The following is a 23,044-nucleotide window of genomic DNA, read 5'->3' as shown; positions in this document are numbered from 1 at the left end:
GCGTATAAATCTACTAAATTGCTTAAACAGCTTTGCAATGATGCTTGCTTCGGGGTGGAATCGTGATACCAGTATGTGTTTCATTTGCGGTCGTGAATTGCTCCCATCTGCTACCTCTGAATTACGATGCGTTATCAGTTAACAGTATCTGCAACTTCCGTTCTCTCCGGAGATAGTCGTCTGTAATCTAATAATAATGCGAGATCAGTGAGCTGATCACTGCACCACGTCCGTCGGCCATCATACACGGAAGAGCCAAAAAAAAAAAAAAAACTGGTACACCCGCCTAATATCGTGCAGACCCCCCGCGAGCATGCAGAAGTGCCGCAACACGACGTGGCATGGACTCGACCAATGTCTGAAGTACTGCTGGAGGGAAATGATACAATGAATCCTGCAGGGCTGCCCATAAATCCGTAAGAGTACGAGGGGGTGGAGATCTCTTCTGAACACACGTCGCAAGGCATCTCAGATATGCCCAATGATGTTCATGTCTGGGGAGTTTGGTGGCCAGCGCAGGCGTTTAACCCTTAGTTGGTAAAGTGTGAAAAATTGGCGCTTACGGTAACATCCGTCTGGGAGACTAAGATGACGAAATTTTTCAAAGAATTTCCGCTGTAGTAAACATCGAAAATAAGTAACAATTTAAAAGCTTGGTGAAAAATTAATACTAATATTTTTATTGTCTTTCAATCACATTTTGCAGTACAATACGAAAAAATTATAAAATTTAGTTCTGGTTTTTACATGAAATAGTTTATAAAGTATATTATTCCTTTGCAAAATTCACAAAATTGTACAACAGCTTGGAGCACTCTTTACGTCCTGCAGGATTTTCACCTTAACACTGTCGCCTGTGATTGGTATACCCGAGTTTCAAGTCCCATAATCATAGGTGCATACCTTTCGGGCAGTCCTGCCAACAGCAATGTTCCTATCCATTCGTCAGCGATCTCGAATCTGATGTTTCTCAGTTGGTTCGACGTGGTTATTATTTTGTTAACGTATTCGTCTACACTCTTACATTTGTCCAGACGATTGGTAATTAACTCGCGTAATAATCCTACTTTTCTCGTAAGACCACCATCCTCGAATGCACTTCGTAAATTGTCCCAGACTTCTTTCGCTGTAGCAGCTTCTTCAACGTGAACATAATTCATCGAATCAGTCAGTAATATCAATTTTGATTTTACTTTCCTATCCTTATTTGAATAATTCTGATCTGTGGATTTCATTGCCCATCTACCACGTCCCATAGGTCGTCTAAACGTAAATACGCTTCTACTGCGAACTTCCAGGTTGCATAGTTTTCGCGATTTATAAGTTTTCCAATCTGTGGAATTTCTGCCACATTCATTCTTAACGGTAACTTGCTTTTTATTGCCGTAAAGAACACCGAAAAATAATGCGGAAAAAAAATTGCGATCGTCTTGTAAGGGTAACTCCCACTTCACGTAAATTGGAACTTTTCCAGTACTTTCTCCCTACTATTTTATTGATATACTTATTCCAAATGCAGCCTGGGCCCATAACCTATTGGAATTTGCGCAGCTGAATAAGTATTAAGGAGAAAAAAAGGACATTTTACTAATAACTATACTTGCACATTCAAGAACAAAAAAAAATTTACAGCGAACACAACAGAATAATTAGCGCACACAAAGAGTGTTAGACAATGCCAAAGAGGTCTATTTTACACAGTGCACTTTGCGCCGTCACACACGAAATATATTGTTCACACAATTCCAACATATTTCATTCACTTCTGTTGTTAGGTTTGCTTCCTTCGTGTGATGATTTTACACTCCTGGAAATTGAAATAAGAACACCGTGAATTCATTGTCCCAGGAAGGGGAAACTATTGACACATTCCTGGGGTCAGATACATCACATGATCACACTGACAGAACCACAGGCACATAGACACAGGCAACAGAGCATGCACAATGTCGGCACTAGTACAGTGTATATCCACCTTTCGCAGCAATGCAGGCTGCTATTCTCCCATGGAGACGATCGTAGAGATGCTGGATGTAGTCCTGTGGAACGGCTTGCCATGCCATTTCCACCTGGCGCCTCAGTTGGACCAGCGTTCGTGCTGGACGTGCAGACCGCGTGAGACGACGCTTCATCTAGTCCCAAACATGCTCAATGGGGGACAGATCCGGAGATCTTGCTGGCCAGGGTAGTTGACTTACACCTTCTAGAGCACGTTGGGTGGCACGGGATACATGCGGACGTGCATTGTCCTGTTGGAACAGCAAGTTCCCTTGCTGGTCTAGGAATGGTAGAACGATGGGTTCGATGACGGTTTGGATGTACCGTGCACTATTCAGTATCCCCTCGACGATCACCAGTGGTGTACGGCCAGTGTAGGAGATCGCTCCCCACACCATGATGCCGGGTGTTGGCCCTGTGTGCCTCAGTCGTATGCAGTCCTGATTGTGGCGCTCACCTGCACGGCGCCAAACACGCATACGACCATCATTGGCACCGAGGCAGAAGCGACTCTCATCGCTGAAGACGACACGTCTCCATTCGTCCCTCCATTCACGCCTGTCGCGACACCACTGGAGGCGGGCTGCACGATGTTGGGGCGTGAGCGGAAGACGGCCTAACGGTGTGCGGGACCGTAACCCAGCTTAATGGAGACGGTTGAGAATGGTCCTCGCCGATACCCCAGGAGCAACAGTGTCCCTAATTTGCTGGGAAGTGGCGGTGCGGTCCCCTACGGCACTGCGTAGGATCCTACGGTCTTGGCGTGCATCCGTGCGTCGCTGCGGTCCGGTACCAGGTCGACGGGCACGTGAACCTTCCGCCGACCACTGGCGACAACATCGATGTACTGTGGAGACCTCACGCCCCACGTGTTGAGCAATTCGGCGGTACGTCCACCCGGCCTCCCGCATGCCCACTATACGCCCTCGCTCAAAGTCCGTCAACTGCACATACGGTTCACGTCCACGCTGTCGCGGCATGCTACCAGTGTTAAAGACTGCGATGGAGCTCCGTATGCCACGGCAAACTGGCTGACACTGACGGCGGCGGTGCACAAATGCTGCGCAGCTAGCGCCATTCGACGGCCAAAACCGCGGTTCCTGGTGTGTCCGCTGTGCCGTGCGTGTGATCATTGCTTGTAGAGCCCTCTCGCAGTGTCCGGAGCAAGTATGGTGGGTCTGACACACCGGTGTCAATGTGTTCTTTTTTCCATTTCCAGGAGTGTATTTTGTTTGCACCTTGTTCACTGACAGACTGTTTGCAAATTGTTGAAATATTTGGTTTTGCGTGAAATGTAGTGGAATCAGCTCATTATAGCGTTTTCAACATATTTATCCCACTATTTGGCAGTTGCTTGTCCCACTTAGAATAATATAAAGATGAAGATCGTACTTGTGGCAACAGGCGACAATGACAGACACAGTAGGCCTACAGAACGATAAATGAGCTGTCGATCGCTTTTGCATGTAGAGGTACATGTCTGTGCTTCTTACGTGTGAATCTGTGTGTTTATATTCTTTTGATATCAACGTGGTAAGCTGCAATTCTATCCAACGTCACAAGCGTTTTTCACGAATGTGTTGTAGCTTGCTACTTGATTCACGGCTTTTGTCCATGTTTGCGCTTATTTTGGAATCATTTTTAGAAACATATATGCCTTCTGATACTATACAAACCCTTAGAGGCAAGAAAATATCTCAAATATTTTGTAAATTACTTAGGAAATGGATGCAAAACGAACAATATGCTTACGACGCGTCTGACGTTCACCTTACTCGCTGCTTGGAGCGCTAGTGTCGCTCCATCTGTCAAACGGTAACAACTTTACAGAAGTGAGTGTCGCGACTGCTATGTTAGACAGTGATGCTAAATCGTTTATTTCTCCCTGTTACATTTATCAGTGTGTGGTTGGGAGGTATATGTGTTTTGGTATTGAATTCACATCATGGCGATTAAATTCAGCTAATTACTTATTTCACAACATCCTATTGTCAGTGAACAAAGTCTCAAATAACTAATGACTTGCCGTAATTCAATTTACACACATATAAATAACAGTAGAGTAACTTCTCCTAAAACTAAGTGAACATCTTTCATAATTTATAGTGAAATATTTTCACTATAGTTAAACACAATAACTTCATGAGTTGGCTTAACCACTTGTCAAGCCCATTCAGCGTCAAATTCCTTTAGGTCCTTTTAGGGATAAAGGCCCATGTCCTTTCCACTTGTAGGGTAGGCTAGTACATATGATTCTGGACGAGGGACGTGTGTAATCGCAAATGGGCCAATGTATAAGAGTTGCCATTTGCGGTTAAGTTTTTCATGTTTGTTAGACTTTCTGTGCCTTTGCAGCAATACTTCTTGTTCTATATGAAATTGTGCAGTGCGTCCTAATCTTTTGTCGTAAGACTTTTTTCTCTGCTCGGCCTTTTCTCCTAGATTAATAAAGGCTTGGCTTATTTTTTCTTCTCTTTGGTACTTCAGGCAGTGGTTGTTCCCATTCATCCATTTCTCGTTTCTTAAACGTTAATCCAGTTCGTGTACAACCTGTCAAAGTACGTGGCAAGTTATTTAAGAGTTGCTGAAATGGCGAGACGAACACGATCCATCTTGTATGTTACTGTGCTGTGTAGCAGCGTATAAATCTACTAAATTGCTTAAACAGCTTTGCAATGATGCTTGCTTCGGGGTGGAATCGTGATACCAGTATGTGTTTCATTTGCGGTCGTGAATTGCTCCCATCTGCTACCTCTGAATTACGATGCGTTATCAGTTAACAGTATCTGCAACTTCCGTTCTCTCCGGAGATAGTCGTCTGTAATCTAATAATAATGCGAGATCAGTGAGCTGATCACTGCACCACGTCCGTCGGCCATCATACACGGAAGAGCCAAAAAAAAAAAAAAACTGGTACACCCGCCTAATATCGTGCAGACCCCCCGCGAGCATGCAGAAGTGCCGCAACACGACGTGGCATGGACTCGACCAATGTCTGAAGTAGTGCTGGAGGGAAATGATACAATGAATCCTGCAGGGCTGCCCATAAATCCGTAAGATTACGAGGGGGTGGAGATCTCTTCTGAACACACGTCGCAAGACATCTCAGATATGCCCAATGATGTTCATGTCTGGGGAGTTTGGTGGCCAGCGCAGGCGTTTAACCCTTAGTTGGTAACGTGTGAAAAATTGGCGTTTACGGTAACATCCGTCTGGGAGACTAAGATGACGAAATTTTTCAAAGAATTTCCGCTGTAGTAAATATCGAAAATAAGTAACAATTGTCTTCCAATCACATTTTGCAATACAATACGATAAAAATATAAAATTTAGATCTAGTTTTTACATGAAATAGTTTATAAAGTATATTATTCCTTTGCAAAATTCACAAAATTTAATGTTACTGTTTCAAATGAAATAGTTTCTAAACCTGACATGCGTTTTCTCAAATATCTTGATATGCATGCAAAAATGGTTCAAATGGCTCTGAGCACTATGGGACTTAACATCTATGGTCATCAATCCCCTAGAACTGAGAACTACTTAAATCTAACTAACCTACGGACATCACACACATCCATGCCCGAGGCAGGATTCGAACCTGCGACCGTAGCAGTCGCGCGGCTCCGGACTGAGCGCCTAGAACAGCTAGACCACCGCGGCCGCCTGATATGCATGCAAAGAAATGGAAAAAAAGTATAATCTTTCTACACACATTTTACATCTTTTCATGAAGCACTGAAAGCAATTGGGCTTATCACATTTCACACACTTGTATGCCGTCATGCTGTTCAATGTGTAGGGACAATAATTTCTCTTCTCTAGCTTGTCTCTTATTTTTCTTTTTGTTGGATTCCTATCTCATTGCTTTTAACCCAAAATACCTGAAATAATTTTCCTGATGTCATCCGGTAAGTTGGGAATCTGGAGCCTTCTCTGCATATGACGTCTGTTTAAGTTCGTACCTACGCTCTTCATGAACTCAAATCTTGACATCGTACCTTTATGAAGTTACATAACATGGTAATTTGCGCAGCTCACAGATACAGTATTAGAAAGTAAAATACTGCCAGTGGCCATCAAGGTTAACTGAGTAGTTGCTGCACTGCATGTCTAGAGTGTCATGTCAGATTTTGTGGCATTATAAAAACTGATAGTTTCCAGTTTGTTGCTACTTTCATCATTATACACAGTGTGGTGCATTGATAAAAGCGCTAAAACTACCCTAGATTTTTTTGGAACAAAATAGTGTAAGATTCTTAGTAGAACCATAAATACTGGAGCCCACTTCTGTCTTTGGGTTGGGAAGAAACCCTTTTTGGTACTTCTCTTTTGTTGGATTTTAGAGTTCCAACATATGTCAACCTGTTGTTCAGCAGCTCCTTACACAATTCAATGGAGGAAAACCAGTCGTCTGCTGTGATATTCCTGTTTGTCCCATTTATACTTTTGGAAAGACGAATCACAGACTGTGTTGGCTTTTGGAACTTTTTCTCTTCGTCTGATAGTGATGGAGCAACACTATCTTTTCCCATACAAATGTAAGCATTATACAGATATGAAGAATGTGCATTTATGAGGCACATGACCTAAATGCCATATTTAGCAGGTTTCTTGGGCATAAATATTTTGAATCGGGATCTGCCTCTGAAAGGGATTAGACTGTCATCAATACATGCATGAGTTCCTGTCGAATATACCTTCTGACAATTAGAAATAAAGATGAGACCTTAACTTTTCCCGGCGAATTGAATGTTCAAATAATTTACGGGTTTGCTGCCGTGTGACGTCGTCGACCACCGCCGATATTTCGGCACGAGCACACCCTGTCATTCTCAAGGCACAACTGCAAATGCCACGTAGTCGCTGCTGCAGTATCGTGGGCAACAATAATCACAAGGACTATAGCGTCATGTGTGTCACAGGTTTTTTTCATTGGCATGTTAGCTTACCTTGAAATGCTTCAGAACTTTTTTATCTCACATACCGGTAGTGTGCATTATATGATATTTATGCTCCGTCCTCCATATACAGCCCACCTTTGCTAGCCACAAATTATCTTGTTTCCTTTGTAGAACGTCACGATTCTGCCTCTACTGTTCCCCGATCTGGGTTGGAAAACATTTCGAACTGAAAATCATGCATTCCTTCTCCATTGTCTGAACTTAAGAAAGACGTATCTCTTACTGGCCTAACGGCACTATATATAATTCTTTATTTAACAACATTAAAAGTATACAACGCTATCGAGCTTACTAAAATATTTCTCGTGAATATGTTCGTTAGATGTAACAATATCAACACACTCGTTTTTCACAGTTCTGCCGCTCCTAGCGATGCGTAGTAGTTCCTCAAGAAGCGCTTCTCACTTGAAAAGTTTACAATTACAACTGACATTTCCATAGACGACGACGACGACGACGAAATCAACACACTATCGCAACTCTCGCGCGCAAAAATATTCAGTTATTTGGATTTGCGTTGCCAGCTTAACTGAAGCAAACTGCTTGTACTATATAATATGGGGCTGTCTTTGTATTTCTTTGCATATGCTTGCATAGCACGGAAAAGAGGAACGAGTGAAACGAATAATTACTGTACAGCGAGCGTCTACGCTCCCCGATTAGCTGAGATGATGTCATCATTGGTTGAGCACGTGGTTGAGCTAGATGTCATAATTCAGAATCGTTGTATCTGCGGGGTTCAGAAAATGTTGGGTACAGTTTTTCACATTCTTGTTCTTCTGTGGTTCGGTTAATCAGACAACTGAGCAAGTAAAGTGTGGTAGTGACAGAAGACATCAGTGGGAGTGATATGACTCATATTATTATGCGCAAAGTTGTGCAACCGGCAATGGTGGGGGCGCGAGAAGCATATAAGAGAGTGTGCCTGTCGGATCTGTTGATTCCTGCGACGTGTAGCTGCGGTGAGGTGGGCGCGACAGGATATAAGGTGAGAATGTCGTAATTGCACAATATTCTCTTTACACGTGTAACACATTTTCATTCTGCAGTATTGCATATTTCTTTTATTTCTGACGCTGTGTTTTGTGTTGTACGAAACGCAGTTAAGTACTGTACTGGAGCGGGTGCAGTTGTGGAAGCGATAAAGTAGTTCTATGGCAAATAATTTCCTTCCCTTAGGAAACAGTATTTTTGTTTGAAGTGGGAATGTCAATCTGAACGTCACTTCATTCATGCAGAATGTCGCCGGAAGTGATTTGTTTACGGTTTCGCCCTTGTGTTTTGTATCACACATACTTTTTTGTAGTGACAGTAACCTGTACCGGTATTTCATAACCACCGCTGCCAAAGACTGGCGTTTAGTAACACTGTGGTTCCTGTTACGTTAGTCACATATGTGCATAATAAATAGCTTTTAAAAGGTACATTGAGCCTATATTGAGGCCTATTTGTCAGATCCCAGATAAAGTCCATGTTTCGAAACGTGTGTCAAAGCTTCACAGTGAAATGCACAATAGATGACCATCCCAACTGCTATGAAAACAATGACTTCATAAACGTTGTATGATATAGCTCAAATGAAGACGTTCATATTATTAGACGGTTTTTGAGGAGTGGATTATTGCACAATGGAGTTAGTTAACTATGGTGCAATATATGGAAAATAATTTGAATCTATACCCTTTTTGGTATAATAAAAAGGCACAAACGATAGTGGTGTAGTGCAAAATAGGTGCTTTTTCATTAAAAACTGTTTTTATGTAAAGGAGGGGGGTTGAGGGGGATAGGAGGTGATTTGATTTGATTTCGTTTATTGATCCATTTTCATCTACAGCTGCACAGTGTGCAAGAGATATTTAGATTTTTATGTTAAAATATTAACAATTTTACATATAATATACCTTTGTACATAATAACACACATTAATATATCAATTAATGATGAATACTTAAATAAATGTTGTTACGCTATATACAGAGAGATAAAATACAAATGTTCTTCTGAATGAGACTACGTTGGGTTAACAAGAAAAATTTATTATTGTAGGTATTCATTTACTGTGTAAAAGCAGTGATCAACCAAGTAAGACTTCAATTTAGATTTGAAGTGACCAATGTTTTGTATGTGTTTAATGGTATCTGGTAAGGCATTGTATAGTTTGATACTAGGATACTAGACCATTTTCAAATAACTTCGTGTTGGTGCTTTGAACATGTACATCCAATTTTTGTCTTGTATCGTAGCTGTGTATTGTGTAATTTTGAGTGATCAGTTGTCCTTTTGTATGTAAGTTTTGCTTTAAATACATTATATTTTCAAGTATATATATGCAAGGAAGTGGCAGGATCATCCTTTTTTTTTTTTTTAAAAAAACAATGGTCTACGTGATTTGCAATTATCTACCCCTTCCATTATTCTTATAATTTTTATTTATTTATTTATTTTTTTAATTTTGAATGTTTTGATGGCATCTCCAGAATTTCCCCAGAACATAATCCCATACCAGAGGTGAGAGTGTACAACTGCAAAATATGCACACTGAAGGGGGTTGCAGCTGGTACAATTTTTTAATGTATGTAACACAAAACAAGAAGTACTTAATTTTTTTGTTCATTTGCTCAATATGTGTTTTCCATTTCAAGTTGTGTTGTAGATGAAGTCCAAGAAAGTTGCTACAGGCTGTTTTGGTAATTGTCTGTCTGTATAGGTCTACATTGGGTGACATCAGATTTTTTGTTTGTGCTGTGTGTATATCCATAGCTACAGTTTTTCCAGTGTTTATTATTAAGTCATTGTCATCAAAGTAACATGTAAGCCTGTCAGTGGCTTCTTTTATATTTTTTACAGGAGTTTCTTCTGAGTTTTCTGTAATTAGAACACTTGTATCATCAGCAAATTGAAATATTTTACTGCTGTCATTGCTTATGTTTAGGTAATTTACATAGAGTAAGAACAGAACAGGACCCATTACTGATCCATGTGACACTCCATATTTAACAGTCAGTAGCTTGGAATTAAATTTCCTAATGACATTGTCCCTTTCTTGATCTATTTCCACATATTGTTCCCTGTTCTTAAGATAAGAGCTGAGCCACTTGTTAGCTATTCCCCTAATGCCAAGATTTTCCAGTTTGTGTAGCAATTTGTCATGATTTATAGTGTCAAATGCCTTTGACAAATCGAAAAATATACCCATGGTAAGTTTTTGTTGTCTAATTTTGGGTGAATATGTGTTTATAGTTGTTACACAATTCCATTTGCACTTCCCCCAACCATTTTATTACATTATGTCACCTGGGAATACATTTAACTTGAAAGATACAGTGGGTGACCACAAACATCAGTTTGATGTTACGCACAATGACGACAAAACTGTGTTGTGAAAAATGGTAAACAGACTGAAATGTTTTGTTTGTTTTCTAGGAAATTTTCAGTGGAGTGATAAACATGATGCATAATTTTATCACTGAAGTGCACTCTCGTAATGGATCGTATCAGTGCCTTACGTGTAACATTTTGGGGGTCGACCGAAGTTTCCGATCCCACCCGTTGGCTTTGACCGTGATGTAAGGCTGTTGTGGTGTGTGGCGTCATGACGGCGTAGGATTTAGTTTGTGACAGTGGCGTGTTTGCAGGTGTCGTTTTGATGCGATCGGTGGTGCTCTATGGTGGTGTGTTAGGTGATGTTTTTAGTTTAGCTTTCAAGTGTGGCGTCATGTGTGAATTTTGGTAAATTGCTTTTTTTTATGTCTTTGGTAGGTATGGATATGACTGACAGGGTCAACAGTTTTCGGTTGTCGGCTATGATGTGGGACAGTGCGTTGTCTCTAATAAAATTGCTTCAACTTTTCGAATTTTTGGATGGAGTCGTGAAGTGTTCAGTATGTCGTGAAGAAATGAGGCTTACTGAAAGTTCTGGTGTCTCGGACTAGGGGCAGCTGTATGTTGAGATGTCGTAAGGATAACAGGTCAAGGGAAGTGTTCGATCCCAATGTGTGGCTATGAATGTTGGTATTTGTATTGGGAGATGTTTTTGAGCTGTATAGGTCAAGGGAAGTGTTAGGTCCTAATTTATGGAATCGGGAGCTGCTGTTGAGCTATATAGGTCGAGGGAAGTGTCAGATTCCAGATGATATTGTGTTTAGTGGTATTTGGGGAGTTTTGAGATGTCGGTTTTTTCGTTGTTTTGCGTGGTTTTGTATGGGGGTGGTTGTCTACATTTGTTTATATTTATATCTAAAAACAAAGATGATGTAACCTACCAGGCGAAAGCGTTGGAATGTTGATAGACACACAAACGCGCGCGCGCGCACACACACACACACACACGCACACACGCACACGCACACGCACACACACACACACACACACGCACACACACACACGCACACACACACACACACACACACAAAAAATTCAAGCTTTCGCAACAAACGGTTGCTTCATCAGGAAAGAGGGAAGGAGAGGGAAAGACGAAAGGATGTTGGTTTTAAGGGAGAGGCTAAGGAGTCATTCCAGTCCCGGGCCATACCAGTGCTTTCGTTTGGTAAGTTACAGCATGCTTGTTTTTAGATATAATTTTCCCACGTGGAATGTTTCCCTCTATTATATTCATATCATTTGTTTATATTTAGTTTGTCCCCACCCAAAAACCTCCTATTTCCCGCACTTGTTCCATTAGTGTCATTAGGCTTTTTGTGGAAAGTGTGTGTGTTTGTTGTATTTTTGTCCTCGTAATGTGTACATAACGACTTCATATGCGCCATATTGGAATCGTGGTATGGTCGTTTCCGCCATATTTGTGACGTCAAGGGACAAAGCAGATGGGCGGGATCGGACGCTTCCGTATTTCCCATTTTGGTGGAAGTTCAAGAGAAATATTGATGTATCTTTTTTGCGATAATCATTTCCTCAGGCAGAATATCCAAAACAACCAGCAAAATATTTCTGAAAAAAAAAAGGTGGACATTCAGTAACCTCAACATTTTTCAGAACAGAGTAATTAAGCTTTAGATGAACAGAAGGCAATAACAGGTGGAAACTGTGAATGCCCAAAATTGCTACAGCTTTTGATTCTTTCAAAGGTATGTAGTTAGTGGTACATGTACAGAGAGTTTTCACAAACATGCTTTTGATATTTCTTTGTGCTTGGTCCTCTGCATTGGCAGAGAGAGGGGGGGGGGGGGGATTTTGTGGGGTCTTGGTCTGTTAGTTAAGTGTCTTCATTTGCCCTTTGTTGGAGAATTATTGAGCTCTGAAAGCTGTCAGGAAATTTTAAAGAAATTCTATTGTCAGCTTGCCTCATGCACAAGGATTTTTATGAAGCAAGTTGTAGTACTGGGAAGTCTGGATGTGCTCTTCCCTCCCCTGCTGTACATTAAAGGTGATGGCCTTGACACTGGGAACAAGAAGTAGGCCGACACCTGAAGATGTGGCTTTAACGCCACAAAACCAGTAGTGATTGTAATAAACGGCCAAAATACAGGTGAAGTGGTTATTATACGCAAGATGTTAAGAATGGATTGAACCTTACAAATTATGGTGGAATGGTGCTGATCCCAGATTAACATTTGAATTTTAACATTTTTCATGCTTTGTGAATATTGTTGTGGAGGCAAGAATTGTAAAACTGTGAGGACTGCTGTGTATGCGTAGAAGTGTATGACAGGCAGCTTTCTCCAGTGTGTGTGTGTGTGTGTGTGTGTGTGTGTGTGTGTGTGTGTGTGTGTGTGTGCGCGCACGTGCATCCACATTAATTTTTGTTTCTTTGCATCTTGCAGTGCCTGCAAGTACCTCTGACAGGATTCCATATGACAACTCGTTCCCCAGAACCTTCCAGCTCTGGGAGGTCTGAAGGCGGACGAGACAGTGAAATGGAAATGGTGTCACAACCAGAGCACGGTGGTGAATGCTGCGTGTGGTTGGTGAAGACAGCGAAGTGTGTCGGAGCAGTGCGGCACCTGAGGTTCCTCCACCCCCTGTGACTGCTGCTTCACAAAATGACGGTAACACGCATTCTCACTCAGATTTGCCTGCCTCGAATTTGGACTCGAAGCGATCGTAAATGGCAGTTTCGGATTTGATCTGATATTTATTTGGTCCTGTCGATTACATGTCGTACAAGTGTGTATTAGTAATAATCGAGAGAAGTAATACACTACTGTGTGACCATTTTATATGTCCTACATATACTAAATTACTTATTCTCAAAGAACAATTGAGTGATTATTATATTAAAATATGCAGCTTAGTGGCATAAGTTTAAGGAGTCGACTGAAGCGTCTGATACCACCCGTCGGCTTTGACCCGTCACGTAAGGCTGTTGTGGTGTGTGACGTCATGGCAGTGTGGAATTTAGTTCGTCAGAGTGGCATGTTTGTTGGTGTTTTTTTGATGTGATTGGTGGTTCTCTCTGGTGGTGTGTTTATCGGTAGAGTGTTACGTGAAGTATGGCGTTCATTTGCGTGGTAGCATTGCACGTGTTTGGTATCGGTAGTGACTGTGCTTTGAGTGAGTTAATGATTTTGGTTTTGTTATGTCGACGTTATTGTAGTTTTTTTCTGTTCGTCGTGTGTGAATTTTCGTAAATTGCCTTTTTTATGTCTTTGGTAGGTATGGATATGACTGACAAGGTCAACAGTTTTCGGTTGTCGGCGATGATGGGGCACTGTGCGTTGTCTCTAATAAAATTTCTTTGACTATTTGGATTTTTGGATGAAGTCGTGAAATGTTCAGTGTGTTGTAAAGAAATGAGGCTTACTAAAGCTCTGGCATCTCGGACCAGGGACGGCTATATGTGGAGATGTAAGGATAACAGGTCAAGGGAAGTGTTAGATTGCACTTTTGTTGCTTGTGTTTTTTGGGGTAGTGATGATTGTGAACGTGGTTGTAGTTTTGGGTTTTCATTTGGTATCGGTAGTTTCTGTTGACCGATGTAGGTCAAGGGAAGTGTTAGATTCAAATGTGTAGTTGTGGCTGTGGGTGTTCCTGTATCGGGAGTTGCTTCCCCCCACCCCCCACCCCCCCTCCCTCCCCCATCAGTCTACTGACTGGTTTGATGCGGCCCGCCACGAATTCCTTTCTTGTTCTAACCTCTTCATCTCAGAGTAGCACTTGCAACCTACGTCCTCAATTATTTGCTTGACGTATTCCAATCTCTGTCTTCCTCTACAGTTTTTGCCCTCTACAGCTCCCTCTAGTACCATGGAAGTCATTCCCTCATGTCTTAGCAGATGTCCTATCATCCTGTCCCTTCTCCTTGTCAGTGTTTTCCACATATTCCTTTCCTCTCCGATTCTGCGTAGAACCTCCTCATTCCTTACCTTATCAGTCCACCTAATTTTCAACATTCGTTTATAGCACCACATCTCAAATGCTTCGATTCTCTTCTGTTCCGGTTTTCCCACAGTCCATGTTTCACTACCATACAGTGCTGTACTCCAGACGTACATCCTCAGAAATTTCTTCCTCAAATTAAGGCTGGTATTTGATATTAGTAGACTTCTCTTGGCCAAAAATGCCTTCTTTGCCATAGCGAGTCTGCTTTTGATGTCCTCCTTGCTCCGTCCGTCATTGGTTATTTTACTGCCTAGGTAGCAGAATTCCTTAACTTCATTGACTTCGTGACCATCAATCCTGATGTTAAGTTTCTCGCTGTTCTCATTTCTACTACTTCCCATTACCTTCGTCTTTCTCCAGTTTACTCTCAAACCACACTGTGTACTCATTAGACCATTCATTCCGTTCAGCAGATCATTTAATTCTTCACTTTCACTCAGGATAGCAATGTCACCAGCGAATCGTATCATCGATATCCTTTCATTTCACCTTGTATTTTAATTCCACTTCTGAACCTTTCTTTTATTTCCATCATTGCTTCCTCGATGTACGGATTGAAGAGTAGGGGCGAAAGGCTACAGTTTTGTCTTACACCCTTCTTAATAAGAGCACTTCGTTCTTGATCGTCCACTCTTATTATTCCCTCTTGGTTGTTGTACATATTGTGTATGACTTGTCTCTCCCTATAGCTTACCCCTACTTTTTTCAGAACCTCGAGCAGCTTGCACCATTTTATATTGTCGAACGCTTTTTCCAGGTCGACAAATCCTATGAAAGTGTCTTGATTTTTCTTTAGCCTTGCTTCCATTATTAGCCGTAACCTCAGAATTGCCTCTCTCGTCTCTTTACTGTGGTGTCACCGCCAGACACCACACTTGCTAGGTGGTAGCTTAAATCGGCCGCGGTCCATTAGTACATGTCGGACCCGCGTGTCGCCGCCATCAGTACTTGCAGACCTAGCGCCACCACATGGCAGGTCTAGAAAGACGGACTAGCACTCGCCCCAGTTGTACGGACGACATTGCTAGCGACTAGACGTACGAGGCCTTCCTCTCATTTGCCGAGAGACAGTTAGAATAGCCTTCAGCTAAGCACATGACTACGACCTAGCAAGGCGCCATTAGCCTTACCTACTTTGAGAGTTATAGTATAAATGTCTCAAGAAGAACGCTGTATTCATCAGAGAATAAAAGTTAAGTATAAAGCAACTACGTACTTTTCTTGCTACCATTCAATAGTTATCCTGTTTCAGACTTCACGCCCGTCTGCATTAGTTAGCGTGCCTTTCGGCTACCTCCGAGTGGTGTGGCTGTCTTGCTACGCCACAACATTTACTTTTCCTAAAGCCAAACTGATCGTCACCTAGCGCATTCTCAATTTTCTTTTCCATTCTTCTGTATATTATTCTTGTAAGCAGCTTCGATGCATGAGCTGTTAAGCTGATTGTGCGATAATTCTCGCACTTGTCAGCTCTTGCCGTCTTCGGAATTGTGTGGATGATGCTTTTCCGAAAGTCAGATGGTATATCGCCAGACTCATATATTCTACACACCAACGTGAATAGTCGTTTTGTTGCCACTTCCCCCAATGATTTTAGAAATTCTGATGGAATATTATCTATCCCTTCTGCCTTATTTGACCATAAGTCCTCCAAAGCTCTTTTAAATTCCGATTCTAATACTAGATCCCCTATCTTTTCTAAATCGACTCCTGTTTCTTCTTCTATCACATCAGACAAATCTTCACCCTCATAGAGGCTTTCAATGTATTCTTTCCACTTATCTGCTCTCTCCTCTGCATTTGACAGTGGAATTCCCACTGCACTCTTAATGTTACCACCTTGCTTTTAATGTCACCAAAGGTTGTTTTGACTTTCCTGTATGCTGAGTCTGTCCTTCCGACAATCATATCTTTTTCAATGTCTTCACATTTTTCCTGCAGCCATTTCGTCTTAGCTTCCCTGCACTTCCTATTTATTTCATTCCTCAACGACTTGTATTTCTGTATTCCTGATTTTCCCGGAACATGTTTGTACTTCCTCCTTTCATCAATCAACTGAAGTATTTCTTCTGTTACCCATGGTTTCTTCGCAGCTACCTTCTTTGTACCTATGTTTTCCTTCCCAACTTCTGTGATGGCCCTTTTTAGAGATGTCCATTCCTTTTCAACTGTACTGCCTACTGCACTATTCCTTATTGCTGTAACTATAGTGTTAGAGAACTTCAAACTTATCTCGCCATTCCTTAGTACTTCCGTATCCCACTTCTTTGCGTATTGATTCTTCCTGACTAATGTCTTGAACTTAAGCCTACTCTTCATCACTACTATATTGTGACCTGAGTCTATATCTGCTCCTGGGTACGCCTTACAATCCAGTATCGGATTTCGGAATCTCTGTCTGACCATGATGTAATCTAATTGAAATCTTCCCGTATCTCCTGGCCTTTCCCAAGTATACCTCCTCCTCCTCTTGTGATTCTTGAACAGGGTATTCGCTATTACTAGCTGAAACTTGTTACAGAACTCAATTAGTCTTTCTCCTCTTTCATTCCTTGTCCCAAGCCCATATTCTCCTGTAACCTTTTCTTCTACTCCTTCCCCTACAGCTGCATTCCAGTTGCCCATGACTACTAGATTTTCGTCCCCCTTTACATACTGCATTACCCTTTCAATGTCCTCGTATACTTTCTCTATCTGTTCATCTTCAGCTTGTGACGTCGGCATGTATACCTGAACTATCGTTGTCGGTGTTGGTCTGCTGTCGATTCTGATTAGAACAACCCGGTCACTGAACTGTTCACAGTAACACACCCTCTGCCCTACCTTCCTATTCATAACGAATCCTACACCTGTTATACCATTTTCTGCTGCTGCTGATATTACCCGATATTCATCTGACCAGAAATCCTTGTCTTCCTTCCACTTCACTTCACTGACCCCTACTATATCTAGATTGAGCCTTTGCATTTCCCTTTTCAGATTTTCTAGTTTCCCTGCCACGTTCAAGCTTCTGTCATTCCACGCCCCGACTCGTAGAACGTTATCCTTTCATTGATTATTCAATCTTTTTCTCATGGTAACCTCCCCCTTGGCAGTCCCCTCCCGGAGATCCGAATGGGGGACTATTCCGGAATCTTTTGCCAATGGAGAGATCATCATGACACTTCTTCAAATACAGGCCACATGTCCTGTGGATACATGTTACGTGTCTTTAATGCAGTGGTTTCCATTGCCTTCTGCATCCTCATGTCATTGATCATTGCTGATTCTTACGCCTTCAGGGGCAATTTCCCACCCCTAGGACGAGAGTGCCCTGAACCTCTATCCGCTCCTCCGCCCTCTTTGACAAGGCTGTTGGCAGAATGAGACTGACTTCTTATGCTGGAAGTCTTCGGCCGCCAATGCTGATTATTTATCAAAATTTAGGCAGTGGCGGGGATCGAACCCGGGACCGAAGACGTTTTGATTATGAATCAAAGACGCTACCCCTAGACCACGGCGCCCACCCCCTTCGGCAGTTGCTATTGAGCTATATAGGTCAAGGGAAGTGTTCAATTCCAATTCCAGTTTGTGGTATCGGGAGCTGCTGTTGAGCTGCATAGGTCAAGGGAAGTGTCTGATTCCAGAGGATATTGTGTATAGTGGAATTTTTGGGAGTTTTGTGTTGTCGTCTTTTTTTTGTCGTTTTGTGTGGTTTGGTATGGTGGTGTGTGTCTAAATTTGTTTATATTTACTTTGTACCCACCCAAAAATCCCCAATTTCCCACACCTGTTCCGTTAGTTTCATTAGGTTTTTGTGGAACGTGTGTGTGTTAGTTTTTTAGTGTATTTTCGTGTTTGTGGTCATGTTTACGTAATGACGTCATAGGCGCCATATTGGAGTCATAGTGTATTGTCATTTCTGCCATATTTATGTCATGGGTCACAGCAGAAGGGTGGAATTGGATGCTTCTGTATTTCTAGTTTTTATATTACATTTTATCATCGTGATTCAAATTGAAATTAAAAGGTTTCTAACTTCATGATGTAAGTAAAAGTTTAAGTGAATTCTTAAGAGTGTAAAATAAGTGGGAGTGCACATTTTATCCTAATGACATAAACAAATTTACATTTTATCATGATAATTTGAGTTAAAATAAAAACTTTTGTCTTCAAGACAAAAGTATTATGTTTTTAGGGTTTCATGTCTCAATCTGTAAAAAGGAAGTTCTCATAGGATCGCTTCGTTGTTCATCTGTCTCTCTGTGTGCCCGACTATTAAGAATCTTTTTTCTCGGAAACACCTAGATGTATTGAGCCCAGATTTATGATGCATATAAAGATCTATGGTGGTGTAAAAATTTTGAGCTTCTAAGACTTTTCAATCAAAAGATATGAACGGCCATTTTTGTCGCATATTTTGATATGCGAAAACTTGCTCACCAAAACCTATAGGGTGCTTCCTGTTGACCTAAAGTCGTGAAATTTTGCAAGCAGCATTGTTTCGTGGTACAAGTAAAGGAAAAATAATATGAAAATTGCTAATTTGTAGTTATATCACATGAAACAAATATTTTTTGTAATTTTTTTATCCATCTGCCTGTCTGTTTCTTCCCTCTCGAACAGTTTGGCATGTCAAGTTCATATTTGTGTCGCATACTAAAGTCTGTTGCGCCTTGGTGATGTAAAAGTTGTAAGCTTCTAAGTCAGTGCAATCAAAAACTTTAGTCGTTTATGTCACAAAGCAAGGGCGTACCCAGGATCTGAACCGGGGGGGGGGGGGGGGGGGAGGTCATACTAGTCTCAGGAAACAAGGAGTCGAGACAACATGCAGCATTTCTTATAAAATAAAACAGTAAACTAGTGATAAACTGCGAATATATTCTAGGAGGGGGGGGGGGGGGGGGGGCTGGCAGGCAGCTGCCCCTCACCCCCACCCCCTGCCCCTCGCTGGTTACGCCCATGTCACATAGTTTGATACTCGCAAATCCACTCGTCACAACCTTTAGGGAACTACCTGTTGACCTAGAATCACAAAATTTGCCAGAAGCAAGGTTTCACAGTAAAAGTAAAGCAAAAGATCTGAAACTTGTTAAATTTTAATTATTATATCACATAAAAGAATGTCTCTTGTCATTTGAACATGTATTGCATCCATCATTTTGTCGAAAGTGTAACATACAAATACTACTGCGTGCAGACATAAAATATAAGTTGTAGTCATGTTTTAAGTATATAAATAAAAAAAATATCTTTAGATCTCTCTCTCTCTCTCTCTCTCTCTCTCTCTCTCTCTCTCTCTGTGTGTGTGTGTGTGTGTGTGTGTGTGTGTGTGTGTGTGTGTGTGTGTGTGTGTGTGTGTGTGTGTGTGTGTGTGTGTGTGAACTGAAGTCCCCTGCTTGCTTCTTTCTTGCTTCTTTTTTGTATGTCTGGGCTAGTCTGAGGATCTACCGTAAACGTCTTGATACGGTTTTGGAATTCTCGGGGCCAGTATCTTGCCAGAGGACAGAACTTTTGAGAAATTTTGTGGCTTATTTCAGTTCATTTAGGAGTTGGGCTTTAAAATGATATGTGGCAGTCTGATTTGCACATGAGTAAATAGCTCTGTGGCTTCTGTGGGAGACGGAATAGCTGTATGGCTTCTCTGGGAGATTGTTTACCATGGCCCCTTGATTTTTTTTTTCTAGCTATAGTGAGAGAAAATGATTGATTCTGAGGCTGAAACTTAATTATTCTTGTCTTATCATTAGCAGAGGACTGTGGTATTACTGCTTGTTTTGATTTTATGCACCTGTTCGACTCACTTTTTTTCTGATGTTTGATATAGTTTCTACATTATTGATTGACTTGCTAATTTGTGTAGCATAATACATTTGTTTGGCCTTCTTGATTGCACATGTTAGAATTTTACAATATTTCTTCTAATGTAATTTCATTGCTGGGTTTGTATGAGGGTCATTCAATAAGTAATGCAACACCTTTTTTTCTCGGCATATTTTAGTTTAAAAAAAATGTGGAATTTGTTGTTGAACATGGTGGAATATTCCTGATTCAATGCCTATAGTTTCATGAAGTTCAGATAGGTGGCGGTGCTATATGTAGCCTTCAAAATGGCGACTGTAATAGAGGTGCACCAAGTAGAGTGCTACCACTGAATTACTTTTGGTGGAAAACCAGAGCATCACAGATATTCGTAGGCAATTGCAGAACATCTATGGAGACCTGGCAGCGAACAAAAGCACGGTGAGTCATTAGGCGAGGCACGTCACTCAGACCTATTTGATCTACGATGTGCCGGCCGGCCTCACACAGATGTGACTACTCGGAACGTGCAGACACTCTCGTTTGAGGTGATCGGCAGATATCAAACGAGCACCTCGCCGCTCGACTGGACATCTCTGTCGGTAGTACTGCACAGTCGTCCACCAGTTGGGGTTCTCAGAGGTGTGTGCCCACAGGGCTCTTCACTGTTAAACAGAAGACAATAAAGGGCAACTATAGACCATCTGTGCGGGGTCGCTTGTGCGTTACGAGGCCGATCTCGACAATTTCGTGTGGAACACTGTCACAGGGGTGAAATGTGGATTCCGCATTTTGAACTGGCAACAAAATGGCACCACCTCTCTTCTGACGGAAAAATTTCAAAGCTGCACCCTCAGGCGGTAAAGTCACGGTGACAGTCTTCTGGGACTCGGAAGAGGTTATTCTGTTTAACATCTTCTCTTGTAGGGCAGTAGTCAACTTTGAAATAATTTGTGCTACCCTCAGGAAATTGAGAAAATGACTTCAGCATGTACATCGCCACAAAAATGCAGGCGAACACCTCCTTCTGCGTGACAGTGCAAGGCTTCACACGAGGCTGTCCACCCGAGGGGTGCTGACAAAATTTCGTCGAACTGTTCTCCTCGTCCACCCCTTCCGACTCTGTTTGGCCCAACGAAGGGTGCACTCCGTGGGAAGCAGAACGTGGATGCCGGGGAGGCTATCGGTGCATCGAGACATCGGCTCTATCATTGACCGGTAGAGCGGTACCGTGTGGGCATACACATGCTACAAGTAAGGTAGTGTAAGGAAGATTATGTAGAAAATGAGGGATTTGTAGGAAATGTGGTGGGGAATGGTATGGTATATTGGAGTTCTTAATAAAAGAAACCTTCTTTCGGAAGAAAATTGTCGCATTACTTATCAAATGCTTATTGTCGTGCTCCTGTGTTTTGTACACGGATCCCTGTTTTGCACTCTAGATGTAAAATACCTGTTGTTAACCAAACTTCTCTTCCGTTACAGATTGGTTGTTTGTCAATTTTCGTTTCTGGGGCGAAGATGAATACACGAGGCACGGCACGTACTCCTGGCGTGAGAGCATCGACAACTTGTCCGACGGGATTTTGACAGATATCTTCCCGGACATGGCATTCGGTGAGGGGCAACCGGAAATTGCTGACGGCACACTGCACGACACTTACTCCGGGTGTGTGAAAATCGACGACTTGCCCGACGAGGTTTTAATAAAGATCTTCTCGTACGTGTCGTTCAGTGTGCTGGTAGATGCGGTACCGAAAGTGTGCCTGCGTTGGAGAAGGCTGTCACAAGATTTGGAGTTGTGGGCTGACAAGGAATACGAAATCAGGTAAGAGACCTACTGAGATATAAAATGAGCATTGTGTTGTTCTGCATCAAAGCAATATTGTAGCTAGATTTCTGGTACTGAAACATTCATGTGGGGAAACTTTGGATTTACAAGTACTGTCAGCTGAACTTCGGTTATTAACAAGTTGTCCGTCCCGCACGAATAGTCACCGACAAATGATAACTGTGAAACAGCTGGACCACCCATTTGTGGAGTGCAGTTCCGAACGTGACATTTTTTCATTTCGGTGTCTGCTCCGCAGTCCGTACCGTCTAGATCCTTCTTACCGACGTGAGCTTTCCTGAACTGTTCAGGTAGAAACTCTCCCTGCAATATAGCATGTATTCTCGAACCCTCCTGGCCTCAAACTTTGTTAATCATTGTCCTTCACTGACCTGTTGCCTTCCCTGTTCCTACTCCACAGTCTTCTATTCCACTAGTGCACACACACAGTCTTTTTAGGTTTTTCTTCTTCTGTCCCCCCCCCCCCCCCCCCCCCCCTCCCTCCCTGCGTCCAGCTGCTACCTGTCTAACTTTCCAAACGTACCTAGGTGCCCTACTTTCTCCCCACCGCTTTCCTGTATGCTCCCACAAGCAGTATGTACTGTCCCACATTCCTACCCCTACCGTGCAGCAGCATCCCCTCCCTGCCCCAGCCTCCTGCTGACCAACACACCCATCATGTGTTGTTGCTGGTAATCTGGCCTCGGCAGCTGGAGACACTAGTTTGTGTGTGTGTGTGTGTGTGTGTGTGTGTGTGTGTGTGTGTGTGTGTTTGTGTGTGTGTGTGTGTGTGTGTGTGTGTACAGGCTGGAGCAATGAATGAAAATTTGTACCAAGGCCGGGATTCAAACCAAGCAGGCTGACATGTGATTGGGGACAGAGGTGTCCTGGGGTAGTCTGAGCTGTTGGAGGGGCCTCAGTGGTCGACACGTCTGTCCAGTGAGCACGAGACCCGGGTTCGAATCCCCGCCGTGGTACAAATTTTTATTTGTTGTTTCAGCCTGCATATAAAGGGTAATTAAAAAAAAAAGTTTACAAACTGACATTGCACATTGGGCATACAATAAGGATTAGTAGTCACACAGGAACTGGGGGTCAGAAACACCGCGATAGTGCTGCGGTCACGAGTGGG

General features: G+C 42.3%; 1 protein-coding gene across 1 annotated transcript in view; it reads left to right on the top strand.

Moving 5' to 3' along the window:
- The first annotated feature begins 7,716 nt into the window (after positions 1-7,716).
- The window catches only part of LOC126109813 (F-box/LRR-repeat protein 17-like), an 89,665-nt gene continuing 74,337 nt past the window's right edge, over positions 7,717-23,044 (top strand). The window contains exons 1-3 of the mRNA XM_049914873.1: positions 7,717-7,950; positions 12,743-12,967; positions 21,567-21,909. Coding sequence (XP_049770830.1) covers positions 12,871-12,967; positions 21,567-21,909 — 440 coding nt within the window. The 5' untranslated portion in view covers positions 7,717-7,950; positions 12,743-12,870. The remainder of the gene's footprint in view (positions 7,951-12,742; positions 12,968-21,566; positions 21,910-23,044) is intronic.

This window comes from Schistocerca cancellata, chromosome 12, assembly GCF_023864275.1.
Source record: "Schistocerca cancellata isolate TAMUIC-IGC-003103 chromosome 12, iqSchCanc2.1, whole genome shotgun sequence".
Lineage (NCBI taxonomy): Eukaryota > Metazoa > Arthropoda > Insecta > Orthoptera > Acrididae > Schistocerca > Schistocerca cancellata.
Note: the sequence above shows the minus strand (reverse complement) of the source record. Positions and strands in the feature narration are given on the sequence as shown.